Raw genomic sequence first — 19,582 nt, forward strand, 5'->3', positions numbered from 1 at the left:
GGAAAAAAAGATTCTGATACAATACGGAGATGCAAGCATGAAGGCTCACTTTTTTTTTTTTTTTTTGTTCATTTTGTCTGTTGAAAGGGTTTAAATCACTGTAATGTCAAAAAAAGTGAATAAATCAGTTGTAATGACATTGTTATGCAACACTAAAATAATGCCTTACTGCTGACCCCTAGAGCCATAAATATTCTTTCCACTTTTATTGTTTCATTAAAATAATTATTATTTAATAAATAATGAATAATATTAATAATTATAAATATGTTATGTATTAAATTAAATTAAAAGTGTTTATGAATGACACAAAAATATTATTATATTATATATTTTGACACACACACACACACACACACACACACACACACACACACACACACACACACACACACACTTATTTATTTATAATACAACTATTATCAGGCTAAAAAACAACAGCAACAACAAAGATGTCATGAATATTCAGTCTTCGTCTTGACAGCTCTATCCAGAAGTAATGGAAGCACACTTCATTCCCAGCTACACGTCCCATAGTGCACCGGGCGTCCCCCCCCTCCCCCCTCCCCAACAGCGCTTTCCCTCTTCTCCACTTCTCGCAGCCTGAGTTTCTGTCTATCGGTGTTGTTGTTGATGCGATGATGGCGGCAGCGGGATGCGGATCAGCAACCGCGGCTGCCGTTGTGGGCGCGGCGCGGGGTCGCTTCCCCGGTCGGCCTTGGTCGTCGCGGAGCCGTTTGCGTTCGGAGAAGCGATGGCAGCTCGGCCGCTCTGGGACAGATCTTGACGAGATCTCCTCCAACGGAGGCCCGAGGCCCACCTGCCTGGTGCTCGCGCTGAACGAGGACCAGTCTCACTTGTGCCTTCTCGGGCTTGAGGCAAGCTACAAGAGCCTGGTAGAGGCTGGATACAGCTCGAGTGGGAGCGAGGAGGTGAGTGCATGGGCCGATCTGTCGTTTTTCACACCAGTATTCAAATGCACCAGTGTGCGCTTGTTTTACGTGACTGTGTTTCAGAGGAAGGAGTACGAATGCATGTAGCGCGAGCGCAGTGTCTGCCGTATAGCGTTACATTAAAACACAGAGGGGGAGGGGGGCAATCACTGTAGCATTGTAGCTTATAGCAGAATGAGGGTCAGAGATCATGCAGTTTGATTTTTTGTTTATACAGTTATAAGTTGCATATAAACGCTACTGCATACGTTATCTGATTCTTTTTGGACATGCATATTATTTTTATTTCTATGCATGCACCAGTTGCAACACCCAGTTTGCTTGACTTGATTCTTGTGACAGATTACTGATAAGAGCATTCAGTGATGGATCACCTGCAGTGAAGAACAATGATATTAGTTTGATGCTTAGAGAGAGAATAGGCTTGAGACAGTCAGTATGTATATGTAAACAGTGACTTTATCAATGCATAGCTGACACTAACTTTTTTTTTATTAACTGTGTTAATTAGGTTTTATTTGAACATTTCAGTCTAAATCCAGTGGATATATTTCTTATTTAATATGCATCTTATTTTTTCCATGATGATGCATATTAGCCTGTCCCTAATCAGTGTTTCTAAATTCCCTTGTGTGTTAGCAACAAATGGTGTAAATGCATAATTTATAGCAAACAGTGTGTAGAAATAAAAGCTAACATGTTTTATTTTGTCCGTCTCTCTACATATTTATATTTTTGTAGGCGTAATATTTTACTGGTTATTCATCAGTCTAGTTAGCTTCATAACCATCATAAAGTGCTTTGAGGTTCTATAAATATTCATGATGACATCATCGTCATCCTGTTCAGATGTGAACTTTATCACGTAAATTTTTGTTAGCTTTGTCATTGGGCGACGATCTTAAATGGTCAGCCCTGTTACTATGGTTTTGTACAGTAAACGACTGGTAATCGAAAGCTGGATAATTGTAGAAAGCAATATTGGCTTTTTTTGGTAGCATCATGACCCTGAGCACAAAGGTAATAAAGAACGGCAACGTTGCCAAACTGGTTACATTTGTGAAGGCTTAGCTATATTATATCAACTTATAGGTCTATTAAATGTTGGGATTTTAATGTGAGATATTTTCAAATGTTAAAGGGATCATGAACTGAGAAATCTAAATGAACCTTTGACATATAAGAGGTCATTGTACTATAAAAAACATCTTAAACATCGTAAAGATTGAAACTAAAGACGATGCTGTACCGAATATATTTGATCCAACAATAATGTTGCACCACAACTGTTAGCCAATTATTTTTTTTGTTTTTTACTTCCGAGTCTACAATGGGAGAATCCTGTTAAGAATGTGCGTTATGATGAGGGGAATCAAAACAGGACAGAAAATAGCCTATTACTTCTAAATTAAGATGCTTTTTGATGTAAAATCTTGTGAATATATTATAAGTGGACCTCTGAGAACAGTACAAAATAAAAAAAAACAAAGGCAGTTCACAACCCCTTTAAAAGTAAGTGTGAACTAGTCGTGGTAGTAGAAACTGTGGTGACTGTTTTAGTTTTTATTGATTAAATTAGACTGACATATTTAAAATATGTTAATGTCTGTGCCGGTCAGTGTTATGCACAGCATTGCCTGGAAATACGAGCGAATTTGAGATTTCCACACCAGCTAAAGTCGTGGAAATGTGTGGTTTTATAGTTTTGCTTGGCTTTTTAATATTTCATTAGCTTCATGAGTGTTCCGTTTAAAACAATTAATAAAACTCTCTATTCAGAAATCTCGAACGACCAAAAAAGTCTAGTGAATTCATTGGTCAAAAGGCGTGGGAACCTTGTATGTCTTTGCTTTCATGCTGTTGCACTTGTTTCTCCTACGCGTCATGTATCATTGGCATGGAAATGTGCTATGGTTACTTTGTGTTGTGTTCTCTGAGCAGAAACATGCAACTGAAAATGAAAAAAATAAGAAAATTAATGGTTAAGGTCAAAGTTCTGTGGACTTTGAAGGCTTGAAGACATGCTCTGATGCTTGCCTCATATAAAAATAGACACGGGGCCATCGTCTGTGTATTAGCGTCTGTGAAGTTTTCAGTTTCGGTTAACAACATCTATAAACTCGAATTGTACGGATTTTACAAGTGTACATGGTCATGTGCAAAATGCTGTCTGTTTTAATATTGTGTATAGGACATTATCTTGACCAGTGTTTGACAATTTAAACTTAAAAAATATATATATATATTTTAGTATTTCAAAACATTGTTAAAATAACAGATAATGTATTAGTGAACTGCACTTCACCTGTGGGCTTTTTCATAATACTAAATAATTAATCAGTTATTTTCAAGTTCACTAGGGTGGTTAACTGCAGAGTTGTTCCAGTTGCCTTGTTTCATACAACTGAATATTTGAGTTGTTTCAGTTCAGTTCTTTCTTTGTCTTTGTGCATGAACAGTGTTCTGTGGAGTGCGGAACAAGAATAAGGGAGTAATTTTACAGTTCGGTGTTTTACCACTTGTAAGGCCTAATTTACTTCCAAAGTCCTTGTCAACACAGAAATGGCATTACTTTCATGAAGTGTTCTGTTATGTTGAGTACGTTGTTAACAGTTTGAATCTCAAACAAGACGTTCACATGCCCTTTTCCCCTTTATGCAGACAAGTGTCAAATCTTTTATGAATAATAGCAATCCCTTTATAAATGTGCAGTGGTTTCTTGAAACATGCATTACCTTGTTCTGCATCATTTTTGAAAAAAAATATGCAAAAATTTTAATTTGACTGTCTGGTTTTTTTTTAACTGACATTTTCCTTCTTATGTACACAGTTTAGGCCTATTTACAGTACAAAAGTGTGGAGTCTGTAAAATTGTTTTAACGTTTTTGTGAGAAGTTTCTTTTGTTCACCAAAACTGCGCTTCGGTTTATTGAGGCAATTTTAATCTTATTGCAGCATTTTGAATGTGACGGAGTTTTATAAATAAAATGAATAATAAAACTACTACTGTAATTGATTTTAAAATATATTTTATTCCTATAATGGCAAAGCTGAATTTTCAGCATCATTACTCCAGACTTCAGTGTCATGATGTGCTGATTTGCCGCTTGAGGATAATTTCTTATTATTATTATCAGTGTTGAAAACAGTTGTGGTGCTTAATTTGTTAATATTAATGAATTCTTTTTAAAGGAATCTTTAAAGAAATGAAAGTTTATAAGAACAGTATTTATTTAAAACGGATATGTCTTCACTGTCACTTTTGGTCAATTTAGTGTGTCCTTGCTGAATATAGATATTAAAAGTGTGTGTGTGTATATATATATATATATATATATATATATATATATATATATATATATATATATATATATATATATATATAAATCTTATTGACCTCAAACTTTTAAACTGTGGTGTATGTATATGTAATTTGTACTGTAACAGTATGCTGTGAACTGTTATACTTTATCAAACGTGGAGGATTGCTAAGACAACAAACAAAATCGAATATACACTTACTTGAAACATGTTACACGTTAAATTCAAATATATTAAAGCTTGCTTTTGTTTTTCACTTTCAGGGAGCTGAATTCAAAGGCTTTGAACCTGAAGATGAAAATAGCAGTGCCCCGGTTCCTACTGGACGAAATGCATGTACACGTAAGTGTGGCTTCGGATGCAAATTATCCTGAGAATCTCTAAAAGTCTTTGTTTTATTGTGTTTATATAGCTTTTTATCTTAAAATCATCCCATACAATTAAAAAAAAAACAGTCATTATAGTAATTTTTCATCTACTATACAACAGAGCGTCACTTCAAGGACTCCAGAATTAACAATTCTGGCGTCGCTAATTTAAATAATACTTATTATTTCATTCTAGGCTTGATAGTCATTGTAGCCTGTGATTTAAATGTTTGAATTACTTCATAATATTTAACCACAGTGGGATGAATATAATTTAATTGTATTTGAACTGTTTTAGGTGATCGTGTTTCAGCAAAGTCGTCAAAGAGGATACGTCAAAGGCGGTCTCTTCCAGTGTCCCCTTTGATGGGAAGCACAGGTTCACAAGATCCTCAAAATGATTCAGGTTCTGTTCAGCAACTCCACAGTCAAGAGTCTCTGAAGGACACATCAGTAGATGATGGTGGTGGTGGTGGTGATGGAGGATCAGAGAAGTGCACCAGAAGTAAAAGAGGATCGACAAAACAGGAGACCCAGTCAGCTCCGAGAATCACAATCAAGTTGGTGGCTAAAAAGAAAGTAGTAACACTCCCTTCAGTGCAACGTAAATCTGGTAAAAAACAAAAGGAAATCAAATCTGAAGTTACAGAGAGTCAGTGTGCCCAAATCTCAAGTGCTCATGTGAAATTAAAGACAAATGTAGCAGCCAGTGAATGCAGTGCTGGTGAGGCAAAGGAGGAGGTTTGCACTAGAAGGCGAGGAAGATCTGCTGATAAAAAATCAGAATCCACTCCACAAACAAATACTGAAAAAGATGCCAGTGAGCAAAAACTGAAGCTGAGGAAATCAACTCGAAGGTCTCAAAATCCACTGCCCAGTGAAAGCATAAAGCCAAAACCTGATGAAAAGTCAGCACAAAAAGCATCAGAGGTAAATAAGCTTGTGTTTAGGAAGCAGCGCAGAAGGTCCTCAAATGTTCCACAGGAATCTGGTGACCAGAGTTTAGCAGAGTCGCTGTTGAAGGGCTCCACAGTTGATGAATCCAGACTACCTTCAAAGAAGAAAAAAGATAAAAAGAAAAAGAAGAAGAAAAATCGCAAAGAATCTGAAAGGAAACGGGAGCCTCATTCACCATCATCGAAAGATCTTGGCCCTTCAGCTGATGATCCTCAAAAGCTCGCTTTCGACAATGATTTTGTCGGAATTCCGGGTCTGAGACTAACCAGGATACGGAACCCAAAAGCCCGGTCTCGCAAGAAACGCTGCAAGTTTGTGTGGACTCTCACTCTGGTGAAAAGCAAAAGCAAAGATTCCCAAATCCAAGAGAATCTAAGTAATCCTCAAGAAAGTAAAAGCAAAGATTCCCAAGTCCAAGATGATCTCTGCAAAACACAAGAAATCAAAAGCCAAGATTCTCAAATCCAAGAGAGTCCGAGCAAAGTAGATGAAAGCCCCAACACAGAGGCAGAACTTCCTGCTAGATGTGATCAGGAAGTAGATGTTTCTACAGAAGCAGAATCCACATCCACTCCTTCCAACATTTTGGAAATTGGCTCTTCGCAGGAGTCACAAAGCGTAGAGAACACTGTCAGTGCTGTAATTCCTGAAAGCACAGAGAGTCCCGTGGCCGTTGATAAGGTTGAGGAGACCCCAGAAAAGGAAAGCGAGGAGGTTCTTGAAAGGTCAGTAATTGCAGCTGAAGCACATCCAGAAGAGGCCACTCAGACGGACCCTGAAGAGCTAATCAGTAAGGATACCATTCCACCACTTCAAATCAAAGTTGTCTCCTCACCAGGTAAGAAAAACAGTCTAAAGCAGTCCTTTTTAATTCAGCAAGTCACAGCCTCACCTGAAAGAAAAGAACCCACAAATATTGAAGACCCTCAGCATTCAGAGAAGAGTGAGAATGCGTTGGAAATTACTGCTGCCACTCCCGCCCCCAAAGTAAGGAAAAGGTTACGTCAAAACACTGCTCGGAAGAAGCGTGCAAAACATAAACACTGGACGATTTACAGGCGAAAATGTAAACTGAATGCACCTCAAGAAAACCTCGCTTCTGAAACTGCAACTGAAACAGAATCTCAGGTGGAGGAATCACCAGTATCACCAACAGCAGTGCCAGCACCTGTAAAATCCAAACCAAATAGGCATTCGAGTGAAGTTACGCATAAAAAAGGTAAAAGGTCAGTTCCACCAACTACAGAACCATTACCTGAAGTTGCAGAACCTCAGGTCATCAAACAAACTGTTGAATCCCCTCCAACCAGCCCATTTCTTGGGTCAGAACCCCAGCCGGAAATAAAACTTGAGACCCCATCAATTGAAACTGAAGAGGTTCTAGTATTAGAGCCTTCCATAAAAGATCACCCACAGGTACTTCGTCCTTCACGCAGACGAATGAAACGGGTCAAACGAAGACGAAAATCTTTGATTGGCAGGCGGATTAAAAACTCTAAATTGCAAAAGGAGTTGTTTGAGGTTAGTGAAGCCTGCCCACCGATGACGGGCTCTGAAGTAGAGGAGCCTAAACTCTTTGGTATATTCTCAACAAAGTACAAGAGGAAGCGAATATCGAGTCTTCAGTCATTAGAGGGTAGACGGAAAAAGGCCAAGCTCTTATCAAAGCAGCTGGGAAACACCAACGGAGATCAGCTTTCTGATCAGACAGAAATGGATTCTGTGATTGTGAAAACGGACCAAGACCAGGACATCCAACAAAGCAAAACGAAGTTCATGAAGACCATTAGACATTTCATAATGCCAGTCGTGAGTGCCCGATCCTCTCGGGTTATCAAAACGCCAAAGAGGTTCATGGATGATCTTGGTATGTCAGACCTTCCTCGCAAGAACTCCCAAAAGAAGCTTGGCCTACAACCAAAATCAAAGAAGTGTGATTCTAGTGAAAAAGGTGAACCTGAATCCCTTCAGTCAAAGGATGAAGATAACAGTTTGAGTGAAGCTGATCTTGATTTGTCTTCCACTTGGGAATCAAAACCTAAATCACCCGATGATGCCGAGATCTTCAGTGAGGAGAAGCAGTCTGGGAAAAGACGATCGCTACTCAGAGATCCCGGTTTCAAATGGGGAGTGCTGGAGCCTGCCACTGACGATGTCTATGCCTTCAATGAAGATCTTGACAAGGAGTTGGAGACCTTGCTATCTGCCAAAGATTTAACCGTGGACCCATTTCTTGATCCTGTCCAAAAGAAGAAAAAGTCCACCAAATTCAAAGCGCAATCATCAAAATTTAGGTTATACAAAAAGCTTAAACTCAAACAGAGCCTGGCAAGGCGTAAAAAGGCCCCAAAGGACAAAATGGTACAAGTTGTATCTTCCCCTGCTAAGCCACAGAAGAAGGAGTTGGAAGAAGGGGTCAGTCTAATAAAGTCTCTCAGAGACATGAAGAAGGAAAAAGCAAAACTCAAGATTGAGGATCTCAACAGCCCTGGGGTTGTTCGCAAAGTCTCCATCTGTGTCCGAGCTCTGAGTGCCAAGTTGCTGGCACAACACCAGGCAAAAGACATCCAAGAGGATGACCTGCCAGATGAGTTCTCCATTCATACAGACATCTCACTTCCAAATAAATGCAAAGGTAGGTTAAGATTAGATTTTTCTAAACCTTCAATAACAAATTAACTGCCTTGAAGTAAACATGAAAATCAAAATTGACTTTCGTAATGCATGTTCTTAAAAAGACTTAAAAAGTCTTCTAAATTGTCTTTCTTAAATTATCCTGTGAGTTAACACTAATTAAATTAGTGATGTCAAATGATTAATCGCAATTAATCGCATCCAAAATAAAAGTTTTTGTTTGCATAATATATGCATGTGTACTGTGTATATTTATTAGGTGTACATATAAATTAACAAACATACGTGTATTTAAAAATAAAAATAAAAAATTATATGTATATATATATATGTATGTGTGTGTGTGTGTGTGTGTGTGTGTGTATGTGTATATATATATATATATATATATGTGTGTGTGTGTATGTATAGATATATATATGTGTATGTATATATATATATATATATATATATATATATATATAATTTATATTGTATAAATATGCATATTTTATATATAAACAAAGCATATTTTTCTTGCTTTGTTTATATACAAGCATTTTTATATAAATTTTTATATAAATATACACAGTACATGCGAGTACATTATGTAAACAAAAACTTATTTTGGATGCAATTAATCGTTGGACAGCACTACAGTTAATCTAATGCTGATTAACGGTAATGTTTTCTTCAACTGTATTTTATTGCAAATGCTAATTTCTTGATCCTGTCCAAAAGAAGAAAAAGTCCACCAAATTCAAAGCGCAATCATCAAAATTTAGTTTATACAAAAAGCTTAATTTTAAGCTTAAGTTAAAACTTATTTTGGATGTGATTAATCGTTGGACAGCACTACAGTTAATCTAACACTGATTAACAGAAATGTTTTCTTCAATTGTATTTTATTGGAAATGCCATTTCATTTTGACTTTAAGGTTTGCTAAGTACTACTTGTTTTTTTTCTTTCTCAGACTTTGATGAGATGCATCACGCAGAATCAGAAGGGCGGGTTTCTGAGGACACTCTGAAACATGCCACTGACGTTGAGGAGAAAACTGCCACTCAGCGCCCTCGCCTTACAGGAGCCAACAAGCGCATGTTCAACCTCCTCAAGAAAGCCAAGGTTCAGCTCATCAAAATAGACCAGCAGAAACAGCTGAAATCATCTGGGGTAAGTCCATGAAACTGAATCTGTACCTTTCCTTACAAAAGAACAGTTTTTCCAGTTACGATTGGTCCAGGGGTTAAAGTGGACACAGGTGTGCTATGTAACATTAGTCTACTTTGTTAAAGAAATTAATACTATTAGTGACCAAGGATGATTTAAATTGATCAAAAGGGACACAGAAGACATTTAGGAAGTTACAAAAAATTACATTTCAAATAAATGCTCTTCATCAAATAAATGTGAATAAAATGTATCAAGCTTTCCATAAATATTAAGCAGCACATCTGTTTTCTAAATTAATTATAAGAAACCAAATCAGCGTATTAGAATGATTTTTGAAGCATCATCTGACACTGAAAGCTAGAGTAATGATGCTGAAAATTTAGCTTTGCCATTACAGGAATAAATTACATTTTTAATTGGATTTAATTTCATCTGTTGTCACATTTTCATTAGCTCTTGCCAGAGGGTAGAATCACTGCCACAAAGAGACAGAGACGAAAACCAAAAGAGCGGCTTGAAAATGCCTGTCCCAACAAGACTGACGCTTCTCCAGAGCAGGTAGTATTTTTTTTTTTTGTAATATAAAACAAGAACACAGATTTGGACAGTAATAATCCTAATGGGATCAAATAAGAATCCTACTGAATAAACCGATTTTGTTTCTTTCAGCAATGCTGTACATGTTCTTTTAAGATTTGACTAGCTCATTGATGACTTGATGTTGGTCAAAGCAGTATGATAACAGCAGAGAATTGGTTCAGTGCTGTAAAATTTTGCCAGGAAAAGTTTTAGAATTTTTATCACGTTAATGTAAAAAATCTTGTGTGATATAACTTGTGTTTGTTTGTTTGCTGGTTTTTATTGCATTTGTTATATTTGTGATTTTTTTTTTATTATTGTTTTTGCCATGAAAATGGTCTTTGAATGCTGACATGGCATTAAATAAATATATACTGTACTGTATGTTCAGTGCTGTTGTTTTTATACTTCCCTTTATAAATCTCTCCATAAGGAACCTGCCAGAGGAGGGCCTCGCATTAAGCATGTATGCAGAGCTGCAGCTGTGGTTTTGGGTCAGCCTCGTGCCATGGTCCCCGATGACATCCCCCGACTCAGTGCACTTCCCCTGCACGAGAGATCAGATATATCCCCTTCACCTGCAGAAAAAGGTACCAGCAGTTACACCGCAAAGATGACCAATAAACCCAAGAAAGGATCTGATAAAAGACCTAGAGCTAATGAGATGATATTGTCTAATACTTTGTTATTATGTATCAAGCCTATGTTTTGTCACTTTTACAGGAGTTGAGTCTCACTCTGACCCAGAAAGCCCTGTTTTACAAGAACACAGGACACCCAAGTTTCGTCGTGGTAGGGCTCACTTGTATGGGAACCGGTCCCGACGGTGTGGGGAGTGTGAAGGTTGTCTGCATGAGGAGGACTGTGGCAGGTGCATAAACTGTTTGGACAAACCCAAGTTTGGCCTCTCTGGGCCCCAACACAAAACGGCAGTGCTGCGTGTAAGTATGCTTAGTTTTTTTTTTTTGTATTTTACTGCTATGACTGCTTGAGACTCAGTTCATAGTTCAGTCGTGCAGTTACTGGCCGAAGCCACCTTTTTACATGTCACATTTGACATTAAATTTGTAAAAATGTGTTATTATAGTAATACACTGTTACAGTTTGTAAGGAAAAATTAGTTACTTTGCTTAACAGCCAGTGTTATTTATAAACTATTATGGTATTTATTAATATTTTGAAATGGCCTGATTATTTTTTTGATTTATTTAATTTTTCATTTTAGTTAAAGTTTTCGTAATTTTGTTTTGCTTTTGTAATTTTTATTACTGTTTTGTTTTTAATATAGCTTATTTGCATTTCACTTAGTTCTTGAACATATTTATTTCCAAGTAATTCAGTTCTCAAGGCAACATTTCTGTCATTTATGTCAATAAAATGAATGTTTGTTTATTTGTTTTTTTTAATATCTGTCCCTGAAAAGTTGAATTCAGTGTTGTGCAGTGGTTTCTTGCTTTTGTCAGATTCAAGGCCCTCATATTTTTCAAACTGAGATCAGTGCAGTCCTGTCCAAATTAAATAGCTTTTTGTTTATTTATTTTTTTTTAAAGATACAAGAGATGTGATCAGGTTGAGAAAAGGAAGGCCTTGAGGCTAAGTGGCAAGCTCCATAAAGGTAAGAACATGTTTTAGAGTGAATGCAAGCATTCATAATGAACTGCACTATTTATCCTCTTTGCGTCTGCTAAAAACGCGCGTCCGTTTTCAGGGCACGTGAAGAAGCGGCGCTCATCGATAAGTGCGGGTCACTCGAGTAATGAGGAGTGTGAGGGCAGTGATGGGATCGGACGAATGTTTCCAGCCTCTCTGGGTGACAGTCCATCTGTGCGGAAACAGCCACGCCGACACGTAAAACCACGTTCCTACTGCGACCTGCTGGATTACGACTCTGACTTTGACTGGATAGGAGGATCGAATTCCACCTCCCCAGCCCGCAGAAGAACTCCTGGCCTTCGCAACTCAGGTTCGACTGTAGTATGGAAGCTCATTTTCACCAGAGAATAAAAAAATTGCAAGTTTCTCGCAATTGTATATTTTCTTGCAAGTTTATATCTCACAATTCAAAAATTCAGACTTTTTTCTCATAATTTTGAGCTTATATTTCACAATTCTCTTTTTTTCTGAATAGTGAGAAATTCTGAGAGAAAAAAAAATCTGAATTATGAGATATAAGTTCGCAAGTCAGCTTGCAATTGTGAGAAAAAGTCAAAATTGAGAGAGAAAATGTAAATTTTTACCTTCGCGGAAAGTGTGAGAAATTCTTCAATTTCAAATAAATGCTCTTCATCAAATAAATGTGAATAAAATGTATCAAGCTTTCCATAAATATTAAGCAGCACATCTGTTTTCTAATTAATTATAAGAAACCAAATCAGCGTATTAGAATGATTTTTGAAGCATCATCTGACACTGAAAGCTAGAGTAATGATGCTGAAAATTTAGCTTTGCCATTACAGGAATAAATTACATTTTTAATTGGATTTAATTTCATCTGTTGTCACATTTTCATTAGCTCTTGCCAGAGGGTAGAATCACTGCCACAAAGAGACAGAGACGAAAACCAAAAGAGCGGCTTGAAAATGCCTGTCCCAACAAGACTGATGCTTCTCCAGAGCAGGTAGTATGTTTTTTTTTTTGTAATATAAAACAAGAACACAGATTTGGACAGTAATAATCCTAATGGGATCAAATAAGAATCCTACTGAATAAACCGATTTTTTGTTTCTTTCAGCAATGCTGTACATGTTCTTTTAAGATTTGACTAGCTCATTGATGACTTGATGTTGGTCAAAGCAGTATGATAACAGCAGAGAATTGGTTTCAGTGCTGTAAAATTTTGCCAGGAAAGTTTTAGAATTTTATCACGTTAATGTTAAAAAATCTTGTGGTGATATAAATTGTGTTTGTTTTGTTTGCCGGTTTTTTATTGTATGTGTTATATTTGTATTTTTTTATTGTTTTTGTCATGAAAATGGCCTTTGAATGCTGACATGGCATTAAATAAATATATACTGTACTGTATGTTCAGTGCTGTTGTTTTTATACTTCACTTCATAAATCTCTCCATAAGGAACCTGCCAGAGGAGGGCCTCGCATTAAGCATGTATGCAGAGCTGCAGCTGTGGTTTTGGGGTCAGCCTCGTGCCATGGTCCCCCGATGACATCCCCCGACTCAGTGCACTTCCCCTGCACGAGAGATCAGATATATCCCCTTCACCTGCAGAAAAAGGTACCAGCACTTACACTGCAAAGATGACCAATAAACCCAAGAAAGGATCTGATAAAAGACCTAGAGCTAATGAGATGATATTGTCTAATACTTTGTTATTATGTATCAAGCCTATGTTTTTGTCACTTTTACAGGAGTTGAGTCTCACTCTGACCCAGAAAGCCCTGTTTTACAAGAACACAGGACACCCAAGTTTCGTCGTGGTAGGGCTCACTTGTATGGGAACCGGTCCCGACGGTGTGGGGAGTGTAAAGGTTGTCTGCATGAGGAGGACTGTGGCAGGTGCATAAACTGTTTGGACAAACCCAAGTTTGGCGGCCCCAACACAAAACGGCAGTGCTGCGTGTAAGTATGCTTAGTTTTTTTTTTTTGTATTTTACTGCTATGACTGCTTGAGACTCAGTTCATAGTTCAGTCTTGCAGTTTACTGGCCGAAGCCACCTTTTTACATGTCACATTTGACATTAAATTTGTAAAAATGTGTTATTATAGTAATACACTGTTACAGTTTGTAAGGAAAAATTAGTTACTTTGCTTAACACCCAGTGTTATTTATAAACTATTATGGTATTTATTAATATTTTGAAATGGCCTGATTATTTTTTTTGTTTTATTAAATTTTTCATTTTAGTTCAAGTTTTGTTTTGCTTTTGTAATTTTTATTACTGTTTTGTTTTTAATATAACTTATTTGCATTTCACTTATAATAATTTTAGTTCTTAAACATATTTATTTCCAAGTAATTCAGTTCTCAAGGCAACATTTCTGTCATTTATGTCAATAAAATGAATGTTTGTTTATTTGTTTTTTTAATATCTGTCCCTGAAAAGTTGAATTCAGTGTTGTGCAGTGGTTTCTTGCTTTTGTCAGATTCAAGGCCCTCATATTTTTCAAAACTGAGATCAGTGCAGTCCTGTCCAAATTAAATAGCTTTTTGTTTATTTATTTTTTTTTAAAGATACAAGAGATGTGATCAGGTTGAGAAAAGGAAGGCCTTGAGGCTAAGTGGCAAGCTCCATAAAGGTAAGAACATGTTTTAGAGTGAATGCAAGCATTCATAATGAACTGCACTATTTATCCTCTTTGCGTCTGCTAAAAACGCGCGTCCGTTTTCAGGGCACGTGAAGAAGCGGCGCTCATCGATAAGTGCGGGTCACTCGAGTAATGAGGAGTGTGAGGGCAGTGATGGGATCGGACGAATGTTTCCAGCCTCTCTGGGTGACAGTCCATCTGTGCGGAAACAGCCACGCCGACACGTAAAACCACGTTCCTACTGCGACCTGCTGGATTACGACTCTGACTTTGACTGGATAGGAGGATCGAATTCCACCTCCCCAGCCCGCAGAAGAACTCCTGGCCTTCGCAACTCAGGTTCGACTGTAGTATGGAAGCTCATTTTCACCAGAGAATAAAAAAATTGCAAGTTTCTCGCAATTGTATATTTTCTTGCAAGTTTATATCTCACAATTCAAAAATTCAGACTTTTTTTCTCATAATTTTGAGCTTATATTTCACAATTCTCTTTTTTTTTCTGAATAGTGAGAAATTCTGAGAGAAAAAAAAATCTGAATTATGAGATATAAATTCGGAGTTCGCAAGTCAGCTTGCAATTGTGAGAAAAAGTCAAAATTGAGAGAGAAAATGTAAATTTTTACCTTCGCGGAAAGTATAAATACATTTTTTTAATCACGCAATTCTAATCTTTTTCTCAGAATTACAAGTTTATATCTCGTAATTCTGACTTTTTTCTCAAAATTTGAGCTTATATTTCACAATTGAATCTGAATAGTGAGAAATAAGTTAGTTATGAGTTATGAACTTGCAATTGCAGGAAAAAATGTCAGAATTGTGAGAGAAAAACAATAATAAAAATATATTTTTTTTTTACTATTTTTTTTTATTACTTGACAGAAGCAAGCTTGTTACAGTTCTGACTTTTGTTACAGTTCTTTTATTGTTTATATCTCACAGTTTATGAGTTTATATTTCGCAAATTCTCAGAACTGCAAGATAAAAAAAGTCAGAATTATGAGATTAAAAAGGCAAAATTGCCTTTTTTGCGTGTGTGTTTTGTGCTGGAAACAAGCCCCCATACCGCAGTGATTGGAAACCTAGAACTGGTTTTATTCAAAACTGGTTCTCTCTCTTTCTCTCTTTCTCTCTCTCTCTCTCTCTCTCTCTCTATATATATATATATATATAATTGGAACCAGAATCCAATTAACACACATCATTGCTTTCAAAGTCACATTTCTGTTTGTATTAAATGCACCACAGATTTTGTGTCATTGGACGACTTCATTGGCGATGCTTTTGACGAGGGAGTGCGGCATCGCAGACCAAGCTTTCACAAGGTTCCACCCATTAAACGGAAAGTTGAGAAGGTATTCAGATTGTTGATATCTGTTGACTCTCTCAGAACTGTCCTCATTCAGCCAAAATGTCATCGAAGCAGTGAAAGCAACTTCCATTTGTCCTTTGTTTGCAGAGTCCTCAGGAACAGACGCCGCCCAGCGTCCTTGCAGCCCTCGCCAATGGTTTTGCAGAGAGAGAACAGGAGCCCGCGGAGCCCACACACAAGATCCGTGTTGATTTTAAGGTAAATGGCTATATTCCTTTACAAAACTGAACATGAAAGTTAAGTGGTTCTCTAAAGATGTTTTCATGTTGTGGGATCAGCTGATATTTAATTTGTAATTTACACAGATGTGCAGCACTGCAATGGTTTGCCACATGATGGCAGCACCTGATTTTGTTATGGAAAGATCAAGGTTACCCAGCAGAATAGTCTTGATACTTTAAGATATTTTAATGTTTTTGAAAGAAGTATCTTATGCTTGCCAATGCTGCATTTATTTGGTCGATAATACAGAAAAATAGTGTGTAATATTCTATTTTAAAATCACTGTTTTCTATTTTAATATATTTAAAAATGTATTCCTGTGATGCAAAGCTGAGTTTTCAGCATCATTACTCCAGTCTTCAGTGTCACAGGATCCTTCAGAAATTGTTCTGATATGCTGCTCAAGAGATATTTCTTATTATAATCAATGCTGAAAATTGTTGTGCCGCTTAATATTTTGTGAAAATCATGGTAACTTTTTTTCAGAATTCAGTTCTTTGATGAACAGAAAAGCACAGCATTTATTAGAAATCAAAATCTTTTGTAACATTATAAATGTTTTAACTGTCACTTTTGATTAATTTAATGCATCTTTGCTGAAAAAAAAAAGGCAAACTTTATCATGATTTGTAAGAAGTCTGATCTCTGTACACAGGAGTTAACATGCACAAACTTGCTTGCATTTGATAAGTGATCTACATATCATGCATAATAATCTTTAATATGCTTTGTATTTATAAAAAAAAAATCATAAAAATGTAAATCATAACACAGATTTACATTCCAGGATTAAATTTGATTTTGAGTCCCATTTGTTCTGTCTGCTCAGACTTTTGGACCCATTGCGTATTTCTCTTAAAATAAAATGTTTGCAGACCAAGAAGCTCATTGGTGTCAACGTTTAGTTGTGTTGTGTATTCAATCTCACATAGCTTTTTTTTTTTTTTTTTTTTTCATCATGTCCTATTTTAATTCAAAGAGAGTTATCTCTGGTCCTCTGTCTTCTGGTGAAAGCATGCAGCTAAAATGTTCATTATTCCTCTCTGTCTCTCTCCACAGGAGGACTGTAGTGTGCAGAGCGTGTGGGAGACAGGAGGTCTGAGCATCCTTACTTCTGTACCCCTCATGCCCCAGTACGTCTGCCTGCTGTGTGCCAGTAAAGGCCAACATGAGGTATGTCCTGACTGCTCTTCATTACAGCAAAGTCTTTAAATAGAAATAGATAAAAATAAAAATAAATTTTAACTTCCAAGTTTCAGTGGTATTATGGGATTCTGGCAGAGGTGGAAAGAGTACAAAAATATTCTACTCAAGTAAAAGTACCATTACATTAATGAAATTTTACTTAAGTACAAGTAAAAGTACCAGTCTAAAAATCTACTCAAGTAAAAGTAAAGAGTAGCTCATTTAAAATTTACACAGAGTAAAAATTACTTAGTTACATTTTAACAGTGGGTGGGAGGCAAAAATGGGACAGGCCAAGAGTGTCGAACCCAGTTCCTGGAGGGCCACAGTCCTGCACAGTTTAGATATAACCCTAATAAAACACACCTGATCCAGCTAATTTAATCATTTGGGCTTATTTGAAAACTATATGATATGTGTGCTGGAGCAGGGTTAGAACTAAACTCTGCAGGGCTACAGCCCTCTAGGAACTGAGTTTGACACCCCTGGGATAGGCCTATTAATCTCAAACTAGTTGTTTTTAATTAAAGGAATCAGTTATTTTGAATAATAAGACATTTGGGCTGTTACCAGGCAAATCAGTATCAACAAACTCATCTTTTCAATGCAGACGAAATGCAGAAGCTTCATCTGAAGTGGCATTTAGATGTATTTACAGACTGTTTAATGCAGGACAAGAATGCATTTAACCTGCAGTTACAAATGCATGAATAATGTTTTGATATACAAGACATAAAATATTGAATACTCATTTGAAATTATAAGAAATTTATTATTTAAAAAAAAAATCAAAAGATACTTTAAATGTAAAATTAAAATGGCCAGTATGTGTCAGCAAGTCACTGTTAATAAGTTAGTCACTGCGATTGAACCGAATCATTTAAACGGTTGATTCATTCAGGAATGAAACACTGTCATGTTGCTCAGAGTCACAAAACTGTGCTTTGGTGGCTGTGTTTGGAATAATTTTTTGTTGTAAAAATAGAGCAAAAACAGGCAATATGGTGTCTAAAACGCAAGTCTCTTAATTAACTTGTTTACTGACCCGTTGTAAATATATATATATATATATTTTTTTAATGGAAAGTCTATATATATAAATATATATATATATATATATCACGATGATTTTTGGAGGAAAAGACGGCATTCTTTGTGTGATTTTGATTTACTATATGAAATGATATATGTAAATTTTCTGCCCCTATATCTTCAATTTTGTGATCATTCTAAATGCATTTTACAAGACTGAATCACACAGTGAAAGAACGCACTCTAAATGCGCGCGCACATCGTTAAAACAACAATTATGATGTTATCGCAGACGATATATATCACACACTTCGCACCACTGTCTTTTTGGCTAATTTGTGCAAAACCTCTTGCTAAAATGTCAAAGCTTCATTTTAACCACCAATGCAACGATGCAGTTATTTAGCTCACCTCTACACGCTTGCGAAGGGTTGATGTCGAGATTTTATAAGCTGCTAGTTTGGTCTCCCTAGGCAAGCAAAGCTTACACTGAATAATAGAGCATAAAAATGACCACGGGTTCACTTCATTTCCTTCGAGTTCAACTTCAGAATATGACGGGGTTTCGTTTTCAGCGGTGTCTGCACCACTAACGCCTGTTTTGTCCGTCTGCATCTTTCTTGTGATTTTAGCGCCAGTTTGCCCTCCTGCCCATTACTGCAGTAGTTTCCAGGGAGCTAATTTTTTTTTTTTTACTCAGTAATTAATGTGTTTTAAAATGTAGCGAAGTACAATACTTCAAACAAAATATACTTAAGTAAAAGTAAAATTACAGATTTTAAAAATTACTTGAAAAAGTAGAAGTACACAAAAAAGCTACTCAATTACAGTAACGCGAGTAAATGTAATTCGTTACTTTCCACCTCTGGATTCTGGAAATATTAATTCATGTCAACCAATGTTTTGCAGATGCTGTATTGTCAGGTGTGCTGTGAGCCTTTCCATCGCTTCTGCTTGGACCCTTCAGAGCGCCCACTAGAGGAGAACAAGGAGAACTGGTGCTGTCGGCGCTGCAAGTTCTGCCGAGTCTGTGGTTGCAAGAATAAAGAATCCAAGGTAGTTTTCGACACTTCAAAACGTGAAACGTGAACCCTAATCTGAATGGATTCACCTAGGAATAAGAAGCTGAGATTGCCTTAACCTTCAGGAGTGTAGAGTAGAATTATGAACATTTTGTGACGGAAACTACCGTTCAAAGGTTTGTTCTTGGTAAAACATTTTTTTTTATGTTTTTGAAAATCTGTTATGCTCACCAAGGCTGCATTCAAAAATAGAGTAAAATCCATAATATTGTCAACCTCTATTACAGTTTTAAATCATTTTCTTTTTGAAAATATTTTACAATGTAATTTATTACTTTGATGCCAAAGCTTTGTCAGATAGAAAGTTTAAAAGAACAGCATTTATTTGAAATAAAAAAAAATTTTTGTAACATTATACATGTCTTTACTATCACTTTCAGTTTAATGCCGAATAGAACTATTAATTTTATTTTGGGAAAAATATCTTAATGACTTTAAAAAACGACAAATAGCCTATTTCCCTTAA

The 19,582-nt window shown here is 36.5% G+C and overlaps 1 protein-coding gene across 1 annotated transcript in view; it reads left to right on the forward strand.

Annotated features, from left to right (window-relative positions):
• Positions 1-559: 559 nt before the first annotated feature.
• Positions 560-19,582, forward strand: part of LOC109091702 (histone-lysine N-methyltransferase 2B-like) — a 50,168-nt gene continuing 31,145 nt past the window's right edge. The window contains exons 1-18 of the mRNA XM_042771771.1: positions 560-932; positions 4,538-4,616; positions 4,941-8,234; positions 9,187-9,386; positions 9,840-9,944; positions 10,399-10,555; positions 10,689-10,878; positions 11,516-11,580; positions 11,674-11,939; positions 12,478-12,582; positions 13,077-13,194; positions 13,329-13,539; positions 14,153-14,217; positions 14,311-14,565; positions 15,472-15,578; positions 15,683-15,793; positions 16,877-16,990; positions 18,944-19,090. Of these exons, the coding sequence (XP_042627705.1) occupies positions 639-932; positions 4,538-4,616; positions 4,941-8,234; positions 9,187-9,386; positions 9,840-9,944; positions 10,399-10,555; positions 10,689-10,878; positions 11,516-11,580; positions 11,674-11,939; positions 12,478-12,582; positions 13,077-13,194; positions 13,329-13,539; positions 14,153-14,217; positions 14,311-14,565; positions 15,472-15,578; positions 15,683-15,793; positions 16,877-16,990; positions 18,944-19,090 (5,883 nt within the window). The 5' untranslated portion in view covers positions 560-638. The remainder of the gene's footprint in view (positions 933-4,537; positions 4,617-4,940; positions 8,235-9,186; positions 9,387-9,839; positions 9,945-10,398; positions 10,556-10,688; positions 10,879-11,515; positions 11,581-11,673; positions 11,940-12,477; positions 12,583-13,076; positions 13,195-13,328; positions 13,540-14,152; positions 14,218-14,310; positions 14,566-15,471; positions 15,579-15,682; positions 15,794-16,876; positions 16,991-18,943; positions 19,091-19,582) is intronic.

Source organism: Cyprinus carpio, chromosome A15, assembly GCF_018340385.1.
Source record: "Cyprinus carpio isolate SPL01 chromosome A15, ASM1834038v1, whole genome shotgun sequence".
Classification (NCBI taxonomy): domain Eukaryota; kingdom Metazoa; phylum Chordata; class Actinopteri; order Cypriniformes; family Cyprinidae; genus Cyprinus; species Cyprinus carpio.